The 23,902-nt window shown below is 34.5% G+C and overlaps 2 protein-coding genes across 4 annotated transcripts; both read right to left on the reverse strand.

Annotated features, from left to right (window-relative positions):
- Window positions 1-341: 341 nt before the first annotated feature.
- Window positions 342-6,594, reverse strand: LOC141713095 (histidine kinase 1-like). Of its 2 annotated transcripts, XM_074516335.1 has the most exons (14): window positions 6,476-6,594; window positions 6,109-6,375; window positions 5,629-5,871; window positions 4,728-5,534; window positions 4,169-4,416; window positions 3,702-3,861; window positions 3,259-3,385; window positions 3,069-3,158; window positions 2,546-2,740; window positions 2,393-2,462; window positions 2,247-2,289; window positions 2,000-2,140; window positions 872-1,921; window positions 342-758 (listed from the first exon to the last, which is right to left on the reverse strand). In XM_074516335.1, the coding sequence occupies exons 2-14, from the start codon at window positions 6,367-6,369 to the stop codon at window positions 543-545; spliced, it is 3,651 nt and encodes a 1,216-aa protein (XP_074372436.1). In that variant the 5' UTR covers window positions 6,370-6,375; window positions 6,476-6,594; the 3' UTR covers window positions 342-542. The 2 variants fall into 2 exon arrangements, with proteins under 2 accessions (XP_074372436.1, XP_074372437.1); XM_074516336.1 differs by having other exon boundaries at window positions 4,728-5,519; window positions 6,109-6,594.
- Window positions 6,595-9,717: 3,123 nt separating this feature from the next.
- Window positions 9,718-22,229, reverse strand: LOC141713096 (protein LEO1 homolog). 2 transcript variants are annotated; one of them, XM_074516338.1, is made up of 12 exons: window positions 21,961-22,229; window positions 20,232-20,578; window positions 19,181-19,310; window positions 18,878-19,063; window positions 18,288-18,464; window positions 17,920-18,051; window positions 16,763-16,942; window positions 16,552-16,683; window positions 15,966-16,076; window positions 15,651-15,881; window positions 12,560-12,706; window positions 9,718-10,086 (listed from the first exon to the last, which is right to left on the reverse strand). In XM_074516338.1, the coding sequence occupies exons 1-11, from the start codon at window positions 22,096-22,098 to the stop codon at window positions 12,572-12,574; spliced, it is 1,899 nt and encodes a 632-aa protein (XP_074372439.1). In that variant the 5' UTR covers window positions 22,099-22,229; the 3' UTR covers window positions 9,718-10,086; window positions 12,560-12,571. The 2 variants fall into 2 exon arrangements, with proteins under 2 accessions (XP_074372439.1, XP_074372438.1); XM_074516337.1 differs by having other exon boundaries at window positions 12,551-12,706.
- Window positions 22,230-23,902: the final 1,673 nt, after the last annotated feature.

Raw genomic sequence — 23,902 nt, forward strand, 5'->3', positions numbered from 1 at the left:
AAAATAGGGATACGTATGCAAATTTCAAGGGTTAGAAGCGAGAACGCATAGGAGCCACCACTAACCCTAAGTAATCTCAGTCACCAATAATCATAACCACCAAACATTGTTCACGTTTTTCGATAAAAAATCACCGTCACAAGTCTTGTTTCCGACTACGAAACTCAAACTTTATTACTACCAAATTCCTCCATCAACAAATGACACAAGAATTTCTAGATGCAAACCTGCTGCGAGTGTGATTTGTATACTTGTTCCGGTCAACGACCAAATTTCTCCGTCTAACATTATTTTTAAATTAAAGTTACAATAATAATACAATTAATCATATTTGAAATAAATTTCATATTCACAAAGGCATTATTGCCCATCAACATCATTACAGTGAAACTCTCCATTCATATAACTAAAAAAATCCTACATATATGCCTAGAAAGCCGAATATGCTTTTACACTTTGTAATGCTTAATTTTACAAAAATTTACTGGTGAAACGGTAGATATCTTGTCATCCTAACTAATTTACATTGTCCTCGTTAAGAATCAAGCACTTCTTTTTATCATTGACAGAATGGTGGAAACCATTAATTTACGATCAATCGGCTTTGTTAAATATGCATCCATACCAACTTCCAAGCATTTAGCTTCGTCGGATGACATTGCGTGGGCAGTTAGTGCAACAATTGGAATGTGTGAACTAGTCCCTAACTCTGATCTTCTTATCGCTTTTGTAGCTTCATAACCATCCATCTTTGGCATCTGCTTTGTCAATATAATATAACAAAATTTGGCATCTGTTTTCATCTTTGAAAGAATAAAATTATCTTTGATCCGTAAGGAGTAAGCAATAAAAGCAAGTGATCGCATATTACCTGACAATCCATAAGAATCAAATCATATGTTGAGTGATCATGTCCTTTTGCTTGAATGTTATTGATCCCGTCTTCTCGTGAAAATGCCTGGAGATACTCATCTGGACTAGTCACGATTTTTAGAGCGTCCACTGCCTGCTGTCCATCTCCAACGACTTCAACTGTTGCGCCTAATTTTTCAAGCATTATGGTTGCAACTTTCTGGAGTAGCGGTGTATCTTCTGCAAGAAGTATTCGTACGCCTTGAAGGGACTTATGTTCATCTGTACTCCTTGTTGAGTACATATTACCACTTGGATTGTTAGAACATGTCCTGCTCACGTTTTGTTCATTTCTTCTCAACTCATTTTCTTCTGCGTGAACTTCATTTAACTCAACAAAGCAATTATTAACTGCCTCGTATCGTGACAGACAGGGCTTACTGGCATGTTTTTGTTGGTTTTCTCCTAATTGCAGCCCAGTCAAGCTCTGGTTTCTCAATTCTATTTTATCAGACTCACTAGAGCTGCTATTGTCGGAATGAATTTGATTCATTTCAAGACATTCACGCATCTCATCACCAACTATGCATCTTGAAGAATTTATATCCTTTTGCAATTCAAGATCAGACTCTCTTATGGCAGATTCCATTATTTGAATCATCTTTGCTTTGTAAAGTGGCCGATTAACCATCAGTAGATGGCCTTTTCTGCGAAGCTCCATCTTAATGTTGTTGGAGGTGTCATGATTCAGTATCCACGCAAACTTGGCTCCCCCAGAATATCTATCCAAGTAAATTAGTTGTTCCTTCCATATATCTGTGCTCAAGTCAAGTAGCCTTATATCGATAACTATGATAAATATTGATATCCTCTTGTCTTCTGTATTCAATTCTTCAGCTCTTGAGAATCTACTGAGTGAATTTTTTGCATAAGTTCCACCTTGAAAAAGTTCCTGAAGTCTTTGTGTTAGTTCATTCCACTCAGAAGCTTCATAGGTGTGCATTCCATATTTTTGTAGCCACCTGGACATAATCAATCGACCCATTTTCCCACCAAGTGCAAGCAATATCTGCATTTAAACTTTCAGTACCATTATAATCTCTAGCATATATCAAATATATCAAGGTAGATTAGAAGTTACACTTACTGTCAGGTTATGCTTCTCAAAGGTTAAACTGTTGTACCCTCTTGCTTCATCAACAGGAGCGCTGAGAAGCAGATAGAGTTGCATGAGAGTCCCTGGTCCATCTTTCTTAACGACCCTGATTTCTCCACCCATCTGATTCACCTGTAAGCATAGGGAGGTCGAACGTTGTTTTATACTGATAGGAAATAAAATTTGTTTTTGAAGTACTTCGTCGTTCTGTCCATAATTTGTGATTTTGGTTGCTCACCAAAGTTCGCACAATGCATAAACCAAGACCAGTTCCACCATGCCTGAAAAGTACAAAATTATCTGATTGTAACTTGGGAACCTTATCATTAAACATACACATGAAACAGCTTAGTTCTTACAGCATACTTCACATAGATAGCTTACAGGCGAGTTGTTGAGGGGTCAGCTTGCTCAAAGCTTTCGAATACCGAGTCCCATTTTCGTGGATCGATTCCTAAAACAACAAAAGGCTATATAAAGAATCTGAATACTTGTCATGAAGTTATTCTGTAGTATTAAAGAAATCTATATTTGTACCGCAGCCAGTGTCCTCAACTTCAAAATAAAGAATCAATTTGTTGTCTTTCCTGCAGAATCTTTTGTCATGGCTTCTTTGTAGCTTAAACTTTGTTGCAGGTGTAGATCTTGGATCCTTCTGATTAAGGGAACATTTCCTTGTACTACTTAAGGTATTTGGATTCTCACACCATCCTCGCAGAACAATGTAACCCGCTGTGTGCCATAAGAAAACATGAATAATAAGCAATTGAATTGTCTGTTTGTGCTTATGAATGACTAATACTATTTCAAAATCTCAATAAAGGGGGTTTGAAAGGGTAAATATTTTTCGAAATGATTACCTACAGATATAGGGAACCTAATTTAAGGCCACTATAATTAAATCGAACCCTATTTTGTGATGTGCAGCGATTATATGAGATTATGGATTACAATCCTTGAATCTAGTCATGACCTGTTAGCTCTGCTATAGCATAATGTGACTAAACAAAAATAAGAAATAGTAATAATAAAGAAGTCTGGAAATAGGACGATGACCTACTTGTTGTAAACTTGATAGAATTGCTGATGAGGTTGGCAAAGATCTGCACTACTCTGCCAGAGTCACCTTGAACTAATCTTGGCATATCATCTGCATAAGTAATGTAATGAACAATAACATTCACTATGAACGTATATTAGATTTTGACAAGAACAGCAATGCAAGTACATGTCAGGGATTTAGGTCAGACCAGAAAGATCTAAAACAGTCTCCACATTGTGGTTAATGCACTGGACAGAGAACATATCTACAAGTCCTTCGAGTTCCCTCCCCAAGTCAAACTCAGCTACTTCCAGAACCAGCTTTCCAGATTCGACCTGTATAAAATTTTCATTCGACAATATAAAACTGATATTTTCTAAAGAATAAGCCAGTATCTTAAAATTGCTATTCAACAACAAATATAATAATATTTCCAAACTTCCCTCTCAATTATCAGATAGTTTGGATGAAAAAATCCAAAAGGATGTAAGATGAAGTGTTATGAAAAGTAAAGTATGCGACTGATCTGAGTATAAATATAGGTTACACAATTTAATAATAATCCGGAATCTAGGAATGCAAACAGCATATAGTTATATAAATTAGCAATACTCTATCACAAGCAAACAATAATTCGTTGACATTTAGCACCTTACTGAGATCCAAAATGTTGTTAAGAAGCCTAAGTAGCGCTGTTGAACATCTACGGATCTGAGTAATCGTTGAATATTGTTCGCCTGTGAGACAATCGTCGCACATAAGAATATCCAGCAACCCAATTACTGCAGCCATTGGTGTTCGAAGTTCATGACTGTTGCACTCAAAAAAAAAATAGTTAAGAAAATGCAAGTGCAAACAGATTGTTAGTGACACTTAAAGAACTAATAGAATTTTACAGCTTGATTACAGAATTTAATTACAGCTTGATTAGATTACATTCACTTACAGCAACCACGATTTTAACTAATAGAGATGTAACTATCAGTTCTTTTGATTTTTAAGAAAATTTTACTTTAGAATGTTGATCACAGCTCGATTAGATTACAAAAACGTCACATATAATTTATATACCTGAGGACTAATTCTGCATGTTTCAACTTCAGATTATTGACACTCACCTCATGTTTGCTAGAAACTGACTTTTGTAGTTGCTGGAGGCCTCTGCCTTGCGTCTTGCATCTAAATGGCTTATCAGTTCTGCTCTTAGTTTCATCTCCTTTGACACTCCATTTGTCAATATGAAAATGCAAACACAACCAGTAACAAGTATACACAGAGAAGCGGATATTAGTATTATCAATGTTTTAATTGCTCTCTCATCAACCTTTCCCATTATGTATTTCCTTGGAATGATGATAACTCCCACCTGTGACAATCCGAAAATTTAACATAAGTTATCAGGAGCAATTAATATTAATATAACTAATGGTAGACAACAAAATTTAAGCATTAGATCAATATAATGCCAAGAAACCATGTTCATTTGATTCTAGGTGGCCAATAAACAAAACAAAATTACATTGTAATCAACAGAAGTTAAGCATTAGATATATATGATGCAACGATTCTGATCACTCGTATTTATGTGGTCTTCTACACATATAACCAAAGTTCTTGAAACTCTAGGAAATGAGTTTATTAATGCATAGACTAGGGATGTAATATAGAGAAACTTACCATGGGAAGTCTCTTTAAGTTGAGAAAAAATGTGTCAATGTAATAAAGCTGGTGCCCGAGCCTAACATTTTCTATGTGAACCTCATGATTTGTGGAAGTCAAGTTGCCATTCGTTTTCTGTAACAAATCAGCTCCTGAGCGTATCACAGGGTCTTCAGAATCTGCAGCCATCATAAGTTTTGGCCCTGCTGTAGTATTCATCAAAAGAGGAGTATTTGTTGAAGTAGCCAGTAACCATCCCTCTTGTGAGGTCAGATAAATGTGTCCGGTGTGAAATTCAACAAGTTCCTTCATCAACTGACCAACACTATAGAGTGCTGTTGTAACACCCACAACAGCCACGATGCATTCCTTTGATGAGTCTAAAACTGGTAATGCTGCAGAAAGCAATGGTGACTCACTGTATTTGCTTACTGCTACATGCCACGAAGCTGCACCATCGGGTACTTGTGAAATCCCTGCAATATATATCAAATCATCTGGCAGGATTGCCCTTGATTTTCCTATCTTTTCACCTGTTACAGGATCTAACGGTTCCCGGTACCAGATTGCTGAGATATTGTTATGCACAGATTGATCATTCCAGCCTTGACGAGAGGAAAGCATGTTTGTATTATAGGTGCCACTGATTGAATAGTTGACGAGATCAGAGTAAATGTAGAATGTATTGTTACTTTTATGATCTCTATGAAAAGCCTGTACAAAACCATTTCTGTAATTTATGGTGATGGAATTGAGAGCTTTGTGGCTTGCAAACAGTGCCCATGTCATGTCCCTCATTACTTGATATAGCTGGGAGTCAAAAGCCTACATATTGATTAGCAAAAATTCTACAAGCAATTTCTGGAAACAAAATTAAATCACACACTTATAAAATGTTCAATTAGGTATAAAAATTAACCTCAACTTGCTGTGCTTGATCAACCGGATTGCTGTATTTTTTCATCACAAACTCTGACATCTTAACATGTGCTGTTGTGATCTCAATAGTAGTATTAAAGATGTTCCACATTCGCAAAATGGGACGTTGTAAGAGCTCGTAGCGAAGGCCATATGCTAAAGTTTCTAATGATTTCTTCGTGTAGACCCTTGTAAAATGCCAAGTCAGTAAGGTTAATAGCCCTATCAGAATTGCTAGCATGACCTGCAGAATACCAAAGTTGATGTATCTTTTTTCATATCATTCGGATAACAAACTTTAGCTATCATCTATAACATTATTAACACAGGTCGCCAGATATTACTTAAAATCTTCATCCTTGATCTAGACTTAACTGATGAAAAATACGTCATTAATACATATCATCATTTAATTTCCCTCACTCTTTCTTCATGAAACATCAAACAGTACACAACCGTGATTGATAATAATATCACATACCATCATGGCAAGCCGAGCAACAAAAACGCTATAGTATGAAGATAAACAATGGGCTCCAGCACATTGAAGATCTTCTTGTTCAACATCTCTCTGGAAAGTAGTTCTGTTTCGAGGAGATTGAATACTATTATTATTTCCCCAAGAACTTGGGATCCCAGGAACTGTTCTGAAGACCCTTCTTAGCAAAGATCTCATTGGTTTGGTTGGAGCTGCTGAAGATTCACTACTCATTGAAGGGCTTTTGTTTGTTTTCTCCGGCATTTTATTCTTGCATATTTTGGTAATACAAGTTTATAATAAAAAATTCATCAGCAACAAGTTGCAGGACAAAGAAATACTTATAAATGTGAATCATACACATACTTACAAGTTCCTCTTACTGTAACTTCCACATTTTGGAAGTGCATATCAGCGTATGAAAGTTAGTTAATATTGATGAGTGCAAGTACATTTGTGTGCGTATGTGTGGTCTTCATATTCACTTATTCCTCATCCACAGCTCCCTCCATTTTAACTGTTTTTCCAACATTTGACTGTTATCCATCTGGCAATCAACCAATAATAGAATTACCAAATTGTCCTCTATATCGACAAGGACAGGAATTCTTGAGACCCCATGTTTACTGCATAGCCTTTAAGATACATTGGGGCATACATCTGTGACTTTTGAGTTTTTGACACTATTGACTTTGATGTTCAAGTGAATATAATCAATTGTGACAATGAGTTAATAAAACAAGATCATTATTATTCTTTCAATTAGACACGCACATGGTGTACAATATTGTGATCCTCTCTGAAATCAAGCATAACCAAAAGAAAATGACAACACTTTGAAATTTGTTTGAAATTTAAAGGCTTTCAGAGAGACATTTCAGATTGGTGATAGTCAGTTTTCTTAACCGTGTCACTAGTTAGGACATGTCGCAGAAATGCACCAACTTTCTCATTAAACTGAAAGAACTGAAACGAGTAGTGGACTAGTTGAGTGATTTGGACTGACAGTTCAGTGTGGCTCTGAAGAGTGCAACTTGGGTAAAAAAAGAAATTACGCCCACTGTGGAATGGATGGAAAGTTCCATGATTAGTACATAACTTAGTAATTAATGAAAGCAAAATTAGATATAACTAAGGTGATATCAGAAGCTTATCTCTTAATGTTAAGGCCTAAATGCAGAGGGCGGCTATAATAATATATGTAGCCAGCAAACACAAAGTTATGGGGATTGCACTGATGGAATTAACTTGGCAAGTGCTTGTGGTTCATCCTCTAAAACCATTAATTAGTGACTCCACCTCATCTATCCATATAACTCAACAACAGTTTGTAGTTGCTTGTGGCTTAATTAACACTCACCCACTTACATAACTTTTTCCAGTAATTGTTTATAGGCGCATGCTTAGATGAAATGGTGAACGTGAAGTTTCAAAGATAGGATAAGATTGCACAAGTGCTTTTTCGCAAGAAGTCTAAGAACGACCCCTCGACTCCATGTTAAAATGCTTCCACTAAACCACTAGGTTTTTTTACTATCTAAATTTGTGCTGGATAGCATGAATTGCTGCGAATAAAACACAACTTTCCATATTTCTATTGCTTATCAGCAAAGAGAAGAAAAAGTATGGGAAAGCATATCACTTGTGTCTTTATTCTCACTTCCTACAGGTGCCTCATTCTTTGTTTACTATGCATGCTCATCATACTTTACTACTTAGATACACACATCACTGTCATGTGCCATTGAGCAAACTATCAATTATGTATGTGGCTCCTCTTGCCCTACATGTATATTACATATAATGACTTGTATTCACATACCAAATCATTGTTTAATCATATTGCGCTTATGCTTCAACATATATGATGACCCTTCCACAAGGGGAATATCTACATAAAGGTGTAGTAACATAGAAATTACTCCAAACCAAAACTTACAAGATTCTCTAAATAAAATATACTATTCAGAGATCTAGTAAAGACCTAGTGTGCAAAAACTTCCAAATGGAATACTTGAGTGTTGTTCTCTTTATAGCATTTGGAGTAGATTATTTGCATGGAGAATTTCAAGAACAGCAGAGTCCCAATACTTGTAAACATAGTGGTACACAAAAATAAAAAAGTGGGACACAAGAACAAACTAACATGCCCCATACCGGTGTCTCTGTATGGTTGAAAACTTATCTTGAATTTTTGTGTCTCCAGTCACCATTGACCCTCCTTAGGGCCCAAGCCCCACAACTCTATGTTTTTCAGAGGTTATAAATTACTAGTAGTAATACACAGAATTAGAGATGTGGCCATTAGTCATTGGTTGGAAACAAGTGTTGCTAATCCAACTAATAATTACAGATTTATTGGTCAGTCCAACTACAGACAGGAATCATATGGCTTCAAGCAAAACCATCTGAAAATAATGATATAGGTTAGGTTTATTGGATTATAGCATTTTACCTGACTCATTATAAATCTAGATTAATTGAGTTTGATCACTAAAACTATTCTTTTTATTCAACAAGAAGAAAAAAGAGCTTCTTTTCTTGAATAGTGTTCTTTTTTATTTCAATTTTAATTTTTTCCAAATATCAGAACTACTAGAGTAACAAACTGAATCTTATATTATTTTCGAATACTGAGCACTGGAGTTTGAAATAAATACTCCTTGATTAACATAGATAACATTCCTAAACTCAATACAAAATGATGTTTACCAAATTAAAACAGTGGCAATGAATTGTTAACCATGTATTTGTATGCACTTGTCACACATGACTATCATTTTCATTACTTTGTAATACCAGCCAAGTGTTGCATGGTTTGATTAAAGTTTATTATTATAGTACAACTAACACAATCAAACTTTAAAGAGCATACAAAAGGCACTTGATCATAGTACAAGTGCTCGAACCAAAGGTTCCAACTTCTAGTAAAGGCAGGCTAGCCCTCATGTTGAGCCCTCATAGTACAAGTGCCCGTAAGGGTTGGCTCGGCTGGTTAAATAGAGGAAAACTATCCTCTTGGTCAACGGTTCGAATCCCACGGGAGGAGAATTTATGATTATGCCTCCTGAGTCAGAGCATGTCTCGATTTATCTTGATTCACGTGATTTACAGGCTATTGCGTGAGCCCGTAGGGTTTACCTAATACGCGGCTGCGGGTTACCTACGATAAAAAAAAATTAAAAAAAAAAAAAAAGTTTAATAATGTAGGAGATGATAAGAAAACCCCACGAAAATAAAATAATGTTTTGGAGAAAACAATCTGTTTTCCGAACACATTTGCACTACATTTTATATATTAAACCTTCTCTAAATCATCGTATTTTCAAAATTCACACATGCGCTACCATTCACTTGATTTTTCGGATCATGTTATAACTTATAACTAAACCCTTCAAATCATCAAATGTACTCTTGATTTGGAAGACAGAGCAGCGACTTCAAGCAGTTTTATGCAAGCAATTCTTGAATCTAGCTTGCACTTGCATCAGCATAGCAACTTTGGCCATATTATCTAAGGTTGCATCTGAATATTTTGACAGGCGAAAATCTCTGACCGTGTAGTTCCATCATTCATGATACAGACTAATATTTGACAACATAAGAAAATGCTAAGTTTAATCCATATCCTTGAGTTGCCCTTTCGTTTAAAACCAAATCTCGTAACAATATCTCACCATTCTTCTAATACAAGAGATGCTCAAATTCACTTATATGTCTATAAAATGTAAAAACCAAATTCAAATATCCTCACAATTCCAACAGGAAACTTTCTTAAGCAAAACCGTTGCAAATCCAACAAAAAGGAAACAAATCTGGACTTTAACTGATCTATGAAACTTTTGCCTCACTACTACTACAATTTGTCCAGAAGAGAACCATAAAGATAAAAAGATAAATAAATGTTTTTTATTTGTATATGCTTCCAAGTTGTATCTCTAAGTTTGTGCAGTTCTCAATCAAAGGAAGAGGGAGCATTTCCTGCAAAATTCAATTTACCATGGTGAATATAATGTATATCAATTGTACAAGGAACAATAAAAACAACTACCTATACTGTTAAATTGAATAATAATTGATGATTCGTTATTACAACTTCTAGCTCAATAATCCCTTTGACCACAAATATTCAAATTTTCAATCAAATCATGAACAAGAAATAAATAGCCATTCAGGCAGCACCCTCTAAATTACCAAGCATTCACAGCTTCAAAGGTAAGAGCCTTCCCCTGCACATCTTAATAATAACAAAATGCACACCTATCAAGCATCTTACTTCTTGTGCCACTCCCTATGTACAGACTTCAAGAAGCAAGTAATATGTTTAGCTACTAATATATAACATTTGACTCTGCTAGGCATAGCCAGCGGATACCTTTCGAGGGCTCCAATCCAGTAACATTTAGTAAGTTGGCAAGCTATGCATATCACACCCTTTTTACCCATTCAAATTCTAAAAGTAAACTGTTTGACCAAAAACTAAGTATCTGATATGTCTGAAACTATTCACTTCTTAACATATTTAAGAGACTAAGAAATAATTTCTATAAAGAGACTAAGAAATAACAAAATGCACACCTATCAAGCATCTTACTTCTTGTGCCACTCCCTATGTACAGACTTCAAGAAGCAAGTAATAAACTACTAATATATAACATTTGACTCTGCTAGGCATAGCCAGCGGATACCCTTTGAGGGCTCCAATCCAGTAACATTTAGTAAGTTGGCAAGCTATGCATATCACACCCTTTTTACCCATTCAAATTCTAAAAGTAAACTGTTTGACCAAAAACTAAGTATCTGATATGTCTGAAACTATTCACTTCTTAACATATTTAAGAGACTAAGAAATAATTTCTATAAAGAGACAGAGCAGCTTGTTCACAATATCGAAATACAAAGCAAGTATTTTAATTTGAAACGTGTAATCACACAAATCAAGTGTTTATAATAGCATATTTAAATATCATTCGCACGTTGCATGCATATATAATTAATGTTAAAAACACCTAGAAAGAAATATAACATATGCAGATTAAAGAACTTGCAATTTTCAGCCTGTTAACAAGTTTCATCCGCGTCGAGCTGCGGTTAAAGAATGAAGGAAAGCAAAGTACCCACTATATCCCGCTTGTAAAGCAGGTTCCGGGGAAGGTATGTACACATTCTTAGCTTCAATAACGAGAGTAAAGAGGCTGTTTCCGTAAAAGACATCCTACTCACGAGAGTAGTGGTATGATCTATCTCTTTTCTAGACCATACCACTAGTGATCGGGGCTAGAGTTAGCAGTAGGGTTTTGGGATAACTTCCCAAGAACAATTCTCACGTAAGAGAATAAAACACAGCTTTTCAATATTACAAAATACTCTGATTTTATTAAAATAATCAATCAATATTTATATGAATCTAAAACAATATTTCCTAATATAAATAGAACTCTAACCTTGTGTTTGGTTGGGGTGAATGAAATGGAATAAAATTTAAAATGATTAAATTTTTGAAATTTTCATTCTTTAACCCATTCCATTCCTAACCATCTAAACAATAATCAAACACCCCCAATTTGAGATGGAATGCTCCATTCCTTACCAACCTATTTTCTTCACAATTCTTATCATAACAATTTCACATATTTAATATTTTTTTTCAAATCTTCCCTCCAACTCCCATTTATTTCCTTTAATTTCATCTATTCCATTCCATTCACCCCAACCAAACACAACCTAAAAGATAACTATTCCTAATTTAATAGATCATTATTTACATAATTAAGCAATTCTAGAATACTCTGATTAATGGGCTGCCAAAGGCTAAAATATTGTTCCCAAATAGTTTATTCAGGCTTCTTAATGGGCTGTCCTGCATCAACTAGACTATCGGTTAATCAAGACATGCTCTATCAATTACAGAACAGGACTTAATACTACCTATTTTAGACCATATTTAATACTTATTGCTTATACCGCTCTCTACTGCTCATACTTTTAAAAATTATCACATAAATCAAACCAACAATGTGATACAATTTATGGTTTCTTTTCTCCAAAGTAGTCTTTTAAAGAAGAGTCCCCATATGCATCTAAAATTTTTGATGTTATATACCCAAATATGGTACCATATTTGATGTTAAAGCTACCATATTTGATGTTATGCACATCAAATATGGTAGCTTTTTCCTGATGTCAAGCTGCAGGGCGATGTTCAAACATGATATTCAATCTTAATTCCAGGTATCACATTAGACTGAGACATTGATGAATACAATTACAACATTATTACTCAGCCTCACACATGGTAATTAGAATATACAAAATGAAAAGGATACCAAGTTTGACTTCTTAATAATATTCTTGTCGAATAAAATGCAAGTACATAAACCTTAGGAGTAAAAGTTTTCACGAATGAATTTATTTTCATTTAAGGATTAGAGAGATGCGACCTTACTTTACTTACATGAAGGATTTCTCATTCCTCGTCACTGTCGTACACAACCGCCATGCGACGATGTGCTGCCGGTTTTCTTTTAGGGGATTCCTCGTCTGACTCTATTTCCTTGCGCTTGAAATTTCGCTGCGACTGTTTAGCCTTGTAATTTGGCTCCTGAAATATTCCCACATGAAAAAAAGACATGAGCAACTTGATATATTTCACAGATCATTAGGAGTTGAGAAAAAACAGAAAATAAAAACATATATACAATATATCATAACATGTATTTTCTTCTACCAGATACAAACAACTAATCTACTGGGCTACATGGATATTTTAGGACCGGATGTGTGAAAACTAATTAAATAAGTTACTGTATAGAACCACCGATACATGTACAAATTCGTAAAGCACTAGCCAACAAGTGATTGTCAAATCTTCAAAAGTGAGTTTCTTTGTAAGATTCACTTTTGAAGTGTTTTTTGGATAAATAGAGAAAATTACCAAGCCTGCACAATTTCACTTTACATATTTGCTCACCAGTGACAGTTTGGAAGTTTGTAAGTTATACATAAAAGAGAGAAGCAGATCTAACTTCTTCAGTGGCACAAATATGATTTGTTATCATATAGCTCATTACGGAGTAGCAGGGTAGAAGATGTGAGTTAGTTCCTCTAAATGGTTAGCCTACTTAAAAAGACACTTATACAGAATTAGAAGTCTGACACCTCTAAATGGTTATCCCGCTAAAAAAGACACTTAGACAGAACTAAAAGTCTGACTGCTTATATATTAAAATTTAACTTGTTGTAGCAAAAACATATGTACACATCAGTTCACTATTACCTGCCAACTCAGATGCTTAGTGCTTACTTTATATCCACATGCATACCAAGAAGATTATAAATATGTTTTATGTTAAAAAAACTCATCATTTTAATGGGAGGGAGAGAGGGGGAGAGAGAGGGGGGGTGAGAGAGAGAGAGAGAGAACACTCGCAACAAAATTACAAATTATTAACATATATACCAATATTAGTGAAACATAAAATGATCCTCCGTATAAAAACAATTCTCGTTGCAATATAAATTTGGAAAATGTTTTTTTTGCTAGTTATATACACTCACACACCCGCCTTGTCTTTGACAAGGTTTGAACCCTCGACATCCGTAAACGGAGTGAAGGACAAACCGCTACACCAAGAGATGTTGGATTAAATTTGGACAATGTTAACATACATACACTAATCAATTTCGTGTGAAGGCCAGATATTAAATGCTTGAATTTAACTTCCAAAGGACCACCTTACAAATTTAAAGGAAAGTTATTTTTGTGAAAAAGCTTCGACATATATACACCAGTTATGTCATTAAATTGTTTCCGTGCTACTTTTTATATTACTACAGTCAACATTATTATATTTACCTATATGTACTATATTTTGTATAAAAATGTATAACAAAAAAATCCTAAAAAATCGCATCAGTGGCCTAAGCTATAACATCTGTCACGACTAGTTAACGCTTGTAAGATTACAAAATGTAATGTTTTTTCTTTTATTCAAAGAAGAGGAATTCAAAATGGATATTAGTTCTATACTTTCTTTCTGATAAACATTACATGAAAAATCAGGTAGATGCGAATGTTCTAATAGTTACACTCAAGAATAGATATTTTACACATAATTTCAGATCACATAATCTTTTTAGATAAAGAAGAGAGTGCAAAGGGATATAAGGCATTTAGCACATAGTAAACCATAGTGTTCAGTTTAATTATACAAAACGGGATTTTAAAAAAAGTTACTAGGTTCATTAAAATTTAATCATAACATCCTTTATTAAGCCGATTCCGACATGTGAATATTGCTAGCCCTTCTTCTATTTCCTTTTTCAGATGAAATTGCTCATTCAAATAACATACACCATATCTTTTGCACAAATCTCTATCTTCTTCGTTTCCCTAATATCCTTAGCTCTTAACTTTACCATCTCCAGCATCCATCTCTTCTAATTTTAATTTTTCTTTTCAGCCTCATCCACATTCAGTATCATTCCTTTTATTTTAACTGAATGCAACCTCATTTCACTATGTCCATAACAATGTAAATCGATGTCAATAGTATGTCAGGACTTATTAAGAACGTTGAAGGTCCCTCCCTGTCTCACCTATAACCCACTAATGTGTATAGATTAAATGTTTACCATATAATAACTTGTGTAATATTGTAAATATTTTATTGAAAAAATCATTTTGTTGTTATACACAAATAGTACTCTGTATATAGAACATGTCCTCCTGGCTAGTTTTACAATGATATATTATTTAAAACAGTACAGTTCAAAATTTTAAAGTATAAGTTTTTATATTATATTGATATAAATAGAAAAATTAAAGACAATATTTTCATAATAATATTGATCATGTACTTATTGAGCTACAAAATTATTTATGAGAATTCTTAAATGTCAGTCCAGAGATCCGCAAACAGAAAAATTCTAGCTTCTCGGTTCATCCAAACAACATCCAAAGGAAATCCATTATTATTTAACAAATTCATATTAATAATGATTAGCAGAGATTAATGGTAAAATATATAGCAACGTCAGTAATAATCGATAAAAAGTTAAGAGTTCATTTGGCTCATCTTTCAATATTTCATCAGTTTGAAAGGTACATCAGCATTGACAAATAAAAAAAAGCTTCCATAAATTGACTCAAAATTAATTCACAACTACATATATGTATAAAGATAGTTTTATTAAACTGATCTTAAACCATGAGGGATCAGAAGCCACAACGAAATTCTTAAGCTAATCATTTTGTCTTGAATTTAAAATTTTCATTTTTAGTATATTTTGTTTAATAGAAGTGACAACTTGTGGAATGAATTGACCAAGTGGAATAAATTGACCAATTTAGCCTCCAGATTATAATTCTTTTGCTAAACTTAATAAGTGACCATTAAAGCAAAGTATCAACCATTACTGAATACAGAAATGAATTCCACTACAATCTGTTATCAATACTGAGAAGTGCCCACACCAGTAAGTCAACGGGCACCTTATCCTTAGATTCCACAATACATTCAAATTTACATAACTTTATTTCATACCTCTTCCTCCGATGCGTCATCAGCAGCAGCCTCCTCCTCTTCATAGGGCTCTTCCTCTTCTTCATCGTCCAGTTCTGGATCCCCGGCTATCCGACGTGCAGGTGACCTATCTTCTTCCTCTCCATCTGTTTCATACTCAGACTCTTCTCTCTCACTATCTGAAAAGTCAACTGGGCGTCGAGATGATTTTGCAGCTGGTAGTGAAGACTTGCGAGGTATATCTTTGTGTCCCTAACAAGATTAATAAACATATAGCATAAGCTAAAAATGTTATATGATGCATATACAATCCATGTAACAACTTAAATAGAATACCTTTTTTGCATTGATGATCCGCTTCTCAGCTCTAGCCTCCATTTCCAAATCATCATCATAGCGTCGTCTTGGAGCAGGATGTCGAGATTCGTAATAATCGGGTTCTTCATCCTATTCAAAATTATTAATGAAAAGAAATTATTTTTGGGATAAGTAAATATCTATCAATAAAAATTACTCTAATTGCAGAGTTTGTTTACGAGTTCCACAGTTTAGCATACGAATAAATAAGTAATACTTGAAAATAAGAGGTTGAGGGTTTGAAATCCAGTTGAGGCAAGGCTGCTCATTCAATTTTATTATATATACCTAACCAAAAAATATTTAATAAATAACACAAAATGAAGTAATGATGAGAGTGTGAATGTGTGTACCTTAGTGTCATGTGTGTACCAACAGTCAAGACACATAAGTAATGCTTTATTTTTCTTATTTTTCAAGAAAAATGTGGTCTAGATGTTTAAATAACAAGGAACTTCGCTTGTAGTAATCAATAATGACTAATAAGAGGAGAACATATTAAGACGGACAGATAGATATTGCATCTTTTGACAAAGGTTACAATGAAAATAGATAAAAAGCATGCCTCCTCAAGTGCATCCTCCAAGAAACCAGGGGAAAGTTGGCGCTCCCTACGAACAGTCTGTGTATACTTTCTATTAACCTTTTCCTTCTTCCGATTAAGAAGCTCATTAGCTCTTATTGTTTGGCTTTCAGCCTACAAAATGGAAAATATTAGAAACTAAATCAATTTAATAAAAATTTCATATGGAAAAGAAGCAACAATAACTAATTACCCGCTCCTTTTGCTCCTTCTCTCTCTCAGGGTCAATGTCTGTGACACAATTCTTGACTTTGTAAACCTTTTTGTGCCGAGAATCAACAAGGGCGGTCAATAATCTGTGGGACTTAGATGTCAAGGAAGAGGGCATGAACCTCATCTTTTGCAAAAGTCTTCCTTGTGATTGCAGAATACCCTGCATGATATGGTAGAACAGATAAACTTCTTAATTAGTTCTCATACAAAACAAAGCAAAAAAAATTACAAAAAACTGGTATATAGAACTGATTTCTGTTGATACAGGTAGTAGTATTATATTAGTAGTAAGCATTACTAAGGAAGTAAGGGTAGTTAGTAAGGGTAATTCAGTACTTTTACAGTTTACTCAAGTTAGTGATACAAGGCTTATAAATAGACTATGCAGTTGTAATGTGCCATTATGCAAATATATGAAAAGGAATTAGTTTCCATCAGATCTCTCTCTCTCTCTAAACTCTTTCTCTCTCTATAACAGAATTGTGTCTTCTTCTTCAAGCTAATCAATTCTCTGTGCTTTCTCTCTCTGTTCTTCATCTGATCTCCCTAATTCTACCTAGATTCTAGTCTATAATCTTTGTTTGTTTACATTCCTAGTTCTCATAAATCAGAAAATCACAAAAATACTAAAAAAATCTAAGTCAGAAACCCTAGTTCCTGACAATATCACTGCCATGGTTCATGGTAACAAATGCATCCAAGCTAGATGGGAATTGATGCCGTAAAGATATGTCAGATGACAGAAAGTATAAGAATAATTATCTTATGTACATACAAATGTCTTTGATGAAGTGTTTCCAGTAATATAGGGCTGAATATCTAAAATCAAGTATTCCTTTAACTTGCAATGATGTAAATATAACACACAGTCTCCGTGAAGATAATTGTTAGACTAAAAATTACTGTACTGAAAATATACACAAACATAGAATGCCTTTCTCTGCTAATTATCACTTATTACAAATTTCTAGCTTCTATCAGATGTATATCAGTGTCGTACTAATTTTTTAAACCATAACTTTATAAATGAGAGACAGTACAACATTGTAGTGGTACAAACAAACAGGCATTGCAAATGGCATTCGTTGTCATAACCTATGATACTTAAAGGTAATGAAAACATATTTAGTATCTAACCTTCTCGTGTTTAAGAAAAAGGTGTGCTTGATCATGTTGCGCATCTTGGACGGATATGTCAAGGACTTCATTACCAATCTGTAACTGTAAACTGCCATCTGACCACCGAATGAAACGGGCATTGCTTTCCCTCTACAAGAAAGAAGTCAAAGCTTGAAAATTAGAAAGTGTAAACTATTATTTTCTTACACAAACGTGTGCCCACCGCTTGAATCAACAATCAGTCATTCTCAAAATGGCAACGCATCGTTACAATGACCAAAAAATCTACTAATCTATCTATAGTGCCAAATTATACTGTTGTGCGCATAATTTACTAATTAATCAAAGAAAAATACTTAAAACATGCATGATGTATTGCTACTTACAGTTACTGTGCCATCAGGGTTTTTTACATTCCTCCATCGCACAATGTTGTTTTCCAAGCGAATACGTTTTTTGGATCCAGATTCATCCGTCTCAAACTCATCCTCTTCAACATAGGTCTTGGGATCAAATGGTTTGGGATCAATCCCCATAATATTGGAAACTTTAATCATATTCATCTGCAAAAATATAGGAGAGCAGTCCGTATTAACATAACCAAGCACCACTTTTATTGCCCTAACGAAGGAGATCACATCTCAAGATGTAAAAGCAGATGAAGGGAAAATGGATGAAATCTTCCTTACTGAAACGCGATTTAAGTGTATTAATTATGTATCCTGATGATATTGTGCTAATCCAGTAATGCAAAACGACAGTGAGTAGAGGAATATGTGCATCATTTATCATTCGTGAATATGGAATGTCTCGGTCATCCATTTATCATTGCACTATATAGCAATAAACAAGCTAGTCTCAAGTTGTTAACTATGTTAAAGTAACCAGACTAAGGAGTCTGAAGATTTGTGTAAAAGAAAAGGGAGGAGAAATATGAAATCAAAGCAGAAGTAGACACTATGTCAGTGATTAAAACCTTCTCGGGACGAGCTGGAGGAGGACGCAGTGGAATCTCTAGCTCCAGAGGTGGGCCAACTGGCCTCTCCTTGTGTTTAGAAACTACATTTTCTTCCTCAGACTCATAGTGACCATCTTCATCAGCTAGCATATCCTCTGGTCTGAGCCCTTTCTCATAGCTTCCCTCCTCATCAATAGGGGATCTCTATAGTAGACAAAAGTATATTTAGTGTACTTAAATTGCTATAATTACAGCATTAATAGCACCATAAGATACAAATAAATCAAATATGAAAAGATAAAAATGGAAACTCATATGTACATTAGAATCGTGGTCAATTTGATTTCCAACTGCATACTCTGGTTCCTCATCATCAGAGTCCCCAAAGACATCACGAAGCTCAGGTGCTGTGTGTGAAATGTGAGCTTCATCTTCTTCTTCTACAGGTAATCTAAACCCAAAGCGGAAAATTTTACAGTCAGTATATTAAAAGATCAAAATCTGTGCAGCAGGTGAAAAGAACATGTAGAAAAATAGTAGTCCGTAAATTTTAGTGCAGCACTAATCGAATAAAAAACATCTATGTAGCGGACTATATTTTAGACAAATTGTTGAAACTTGAAAGTAACTAAAGAAAATAAGTTCATTGCATAATGAAAACAATATACTAAAATAGATGACCGTGAGAGATAACATTGAAAGTTACTAGACCTATATGCTTTTATAAAAACTTTAAATCACATAAATTTGTTTACAAGTTTTTAGGATGTCACCCCCGACAAGTGACAACTACCCTGTGGACACAATATATTACAAGGGTACCACGCTATGTGCTAGTTTAGTAGAGTATAGAACAATAATATATTTCAAGGAAACGATATCTGTAAGCTCTCAAATAGCTTAATGATGTGGGTTATACAGTTGTTTACATACTGAACGTCTACATCTCTTTCCTTTCAAGACAATGAAATTAGGTCCGGTGCTGCATATATATCATTAACTACATACTACAAAATGTCACCAACAACATTAATCCCACACGAAATACAAAGTGGTTGCATTATACAGGACAATAATTTGGGAAATTGGGAATGCTTTATGCCAGAAATATTGAGCAGCATTATATAAACAAACCAAGCTTAGAACCTACGACTCTCTTACTTAAAACCAAGAAAAGAACGTACTTTTAATCTTTTAATAATAATAATGACGTATAGAAACATCAACCATGGGATTACACTTGACAACACAAAAGTTAATAAAGGATACTGAAATTATAAAATGACAACTAAAACAAATAAACAATTCAATAGGGTGTTGGATAATACTTCACACCAATTTAAAAAGAGTTTGAACCTAGCTGGCATAATACCTCTGAATTCTAGTCTGATCAACTTCTTCATCTTCATTTTCGGCATACTGATTCTCCTCAGATCTTTCAGATGCACTTTCGACGACATCCCTTCTCCTGCTTGTTGCAACTCTTTGGCGATACTCTTCCTTCTCATCACTCTCAAATTCTTTATTTTCACTTTCTTCCCTCTGGTCACCAACTTCCACTTCTTGGGAACTTTGTTCCCTTTCACCCTCGCTTTGCCTGTGAACCCGATCTGCATCATGTAAGTCAACATCACTCTCCATTTCTTCGTCAACTTCCCCCGGACCTTGTACTTCAGCCTCGCCTTCTACCTCAGGTTCCATTCCTGCATCCCCTTCATCCTGAAAGGTATCATCAAGTCAGACAGAATGAAGTCATTAACACCATAAGAAGATTTGTGTGTGTTTGTGTCTCACTATCAAGAACAATCTAGACATATAAATTAATCCGTCAACTAATGTGCTAGTACCAGCAGATGATCTACCATTAGAGCTGGCCAATTGTGCGGGTTCGAACCGCCCGCTCGGGACCGGCTCGTACGGAAACCCGAATTTATTCGGCCCGAACCGGGCCGGTCCAAACCCGCACAATTCGCTAAAATCAACGAGCCGAATACGAATCCATTTTTAAAAAACCGGGACCGGACCGGACCCGGCACGCACAACCCGCGGGTGTGCCTCACGCGCCCAACCTTAACCTCATTCTTAACCTTAACCCCATTCTTACCAACCAATTTAAAACCATTAAGAAACACCCGAAGATCACTAGCAACACCAACTTCATCTTTATCCGATGACCCAGGTGAATTAAGCACGCCCAGAAGCTTCTCAGCAGCAAGAGATGAATTGGGTACAGAAATAGAAGTGAGTTTTTTCAAGAAAACAAGAAATATAAGTGAGTTTTTTCAGGGAGAGAAAAGTGAGAATTAGGGTTAAGGGGGTGTTTGGGAAGAGGGGTTTTAGAGTAAGAAGAGATTCTGGTGGAAGAATGAAAGGAGAGTTTAGAGAGAGAAGTGGAGACATGAAAAACAGTGCAGATGTGATTTGGATGGAGTAATACTATACTACGTGGACCAACCCTGTCCAAACACTTAATTCAATCTCCAACCCGCGAAGCACGGCTCATGAGTCCAGTGCCGGTTACGAGTCCGTGTGTGGCGGTTTCAATCCGGCCCGGCCCGATTCGTTGAACTTGTGTGTTCGGTTCAGTGTTCATCTTTCGCGGGTTCAACCCGTAATTAGCCTGGCCCGGACCGCCCGGACCGCACTACTGGCCACCTCTATCTACCATTAACTTCATAAAGCATAAAAACATACAAATTTTAGATTTTACATTAGTAATTGTATGGAAATAAGCATAAAGGAACCCGAGAGCATAAGAGCAAATACCTGGAGCAATGCACACAGTACATAAAAGCTCGAATTATAAACATATAAATTGTAAAACATGATAAATAAACAACAATAATAAGTAGAGAAACAAGGGTGACATAACAGTCAATATAATTTACAACAATTGAGATACAACTAAAAAACAATAACACCATATATAAATTCACCTAATAACAAATATAATTAACAGCAAAGCATGGGGGGATAAAGAATAACATAATCAAGATATATAAGTAATCAAATTAAGAATAATCAACGATTAAATCAAGGAAAAAATAATGTAAAAAACCCAAAATAGGAATTATAAAGAAGGGGGGGGTTAAGTGAGCTACGGAAGCATAATCAGGGGGATGGCGATTAGATTCATGCTCCGATTCAATTTCTTCTTCTTCTTCTTCTTCGTCTTCTTCCTCTGATTGGTCACCGAATAGATTTTGCATCATCTCATGCCTCTTTACTTCCCCCACCATCCTCTCTCTCCTCTCTCTCTCTCCCTGTTTTTTACTGCTACTAATCTCTCCCTCTCTCTCTCTCTCTCTCTCGTTTTTGCTGCTACAAATCTCTCTCTCCTGCAACTCGGGCTAACAGTGACATGTATGTTATGTGTGCACTGTACGTTTATTTTATTTTATACGAGTAACACGTATTTTTATTATTTTTTATTTGCCTTTTTTCTTATTTTAAGTTTGGGGAAATACACGTTTTGCAACGTCAATAAATAATATTAAATAATTTTTATTTTTTTTGAAAACAATATTAAATAAATTTAAAAAAAACATGTATGTAGAATTTTCGTAAGGCGCTAGAAAGGAAAAAATATTTTTGGTTGCTGTACAGAATAAATCAATCCCTCTTTGATAATTTTCAGAATCCTTTTTGAATAAAAGTCAAAACGTTTAAAACTGGAAGTCGAAGTTCAAAATATCACCAAATATGACAAAAACAAATATAGAACCCTGTTATACGAAGATTCCTTAAAAATCCTCTATTCTAATTAGCAACAAAAAAAATCCTCTATTCTATTAGGGCTTAGGGGATCCCACACTATAAATTTTAATTTTAAAAATGTAGAATCCAATACTAATGTAAAAGAATAATTATATTTAACTATTTTAGAAACTTCAACACTTGAAATTTTAAAAAACATGATTTTAAATTTGATTTTTCCGTAAAATAATTTTGTATAACGTGATTCACCATAGAATATTTTGAATTATTTCATTATTTTTCAATAATTTTTTAAACTAGAAAATTGTGAAACTTAATTTTTGATGAAAGAATGCTTAAAATATATTATTTTCCCACTCCAACTGCCCAAAATGCTGATTGACGGTACGTTCCGTCCAAAATACCCACAAAATACGCATTTAGAAGGTGCGTATTCAATTTTTTAAAATTTGTAAAGAAATACGCATTTAGGAGGTGTGTATTCAACTTTTTAAAATTACGTAAAGAACACGCATCTGCCACGGGTGTGTTCCCTTTTGAATTTGAAAGAATACACATCATAAAAAAGATGCGTACACATGTCTCATATGCTTGTTCTTCACAAAATTTTAAACAAATATACACGCATGTCCCATATGCATGCGTATTCAGTGGATATTTTGGGTGAAACATCCGCTTAAACTGCATTTGCCCCCAAATGGTGGTTATTTTAGTTTTTCACCCATTTTTGATTTGATAATTAAAATTTGTAATTATATATGATAAAAAATGAAATAAATATGTGCGTTACATATATTTATACATGGAAAATAGAATTTAAAGGTTTAAATAGAAAAAATTTATATTAGTCCGCCTCAAATTCACAATTTTTAAATATTAAATTAAAAATTCATCCGTACGGTTGTAAATATCTTGTAAAAATAAGTAAATATTTAAATTTTCAAATAATTTTTTTTATTTAATCAATCACTTTATAACAAAAAATAATCGTTCAATTTTTACATTTAACTTTATATAAGAAAAAGAAATCATTATAAAATTAATAATATACCACTTGAATTTGTATGAATATATTTTAATTTAATCTTCACATGTGTACGGTTATATTGTAGAAAAACTTTCGATAACATAGCGGGCCCAGCGAGAGGCTTGAGAAATGTGAATTTAGACCGTGATTTTAGGCACCACTACTAGAAAAGTTTTATATTGTAAAATTTAGAAACTCCAAACTCATTTATATAATGTTTCTCCACGGAATTCTATATAAAGGAGTTCTCTCTAAATTGTTAACCAACAAATTAAGTGAGATTTGTTTTTTGTTTTGTT

This window comes from Apium graveolens, chromosome 3, assembly GCF_009905375.1.
Source record: "Apium graveolens cultivar Ventura chromosome 3, ASM990537v1, whole genome shotgun sequence".
In the NCBI taxonomy this organism is placed as follows: domain Eukaryota; kingdom Viridiplantae; phylum Streptophyta; class Magnoliopsida; order Apiales; family Apiaceae; genus Apium; species Apium graveolens.

Coding starts and splice junctions, on each gene's coding strand:
- LOC141713095 (XM_074516335.1), bottom strand. CDS start 6,369: ATGCCGGAGAAAACAAACAAAAGCCCTTCAATGAGTAGTGAATCTTCA. Junction 3,862..4,168: donor CAGTTTCTAGCAAACATGAG/GTGAGTGTCAAT, acceptor TGAGTGCAACAG/TCATGAACTTCGAACACCAA. Junction 1,922..1,999: donor TTGAGAAGCATAACCTGACA/GTAAGTGTAACT, acceptor GTTTAAATGCAG/ATATTGCTTGCACTTGGTGG.
- LOC141713096 (XM_074516338.1), bottom strand. CDS start 22,098: ATGGTGGGGGAAGTAAAGAGGCATGAGATGATGCAAAATCTATTCGGT. Junction 20,579..21,960: donor ATCCCCCTGATTATGCTTCC/GTAGCTCACTTA, acceptor GATACCTTTCAG/GATGAAGGGGATGCAGGAAT. Junction 15,882..15,965: donor GGATCATCAATGCAAAAAAG/GTATTCTATTTA, acceptor TAATCTTGTTAG/GGACACAAAGATATACCTCG.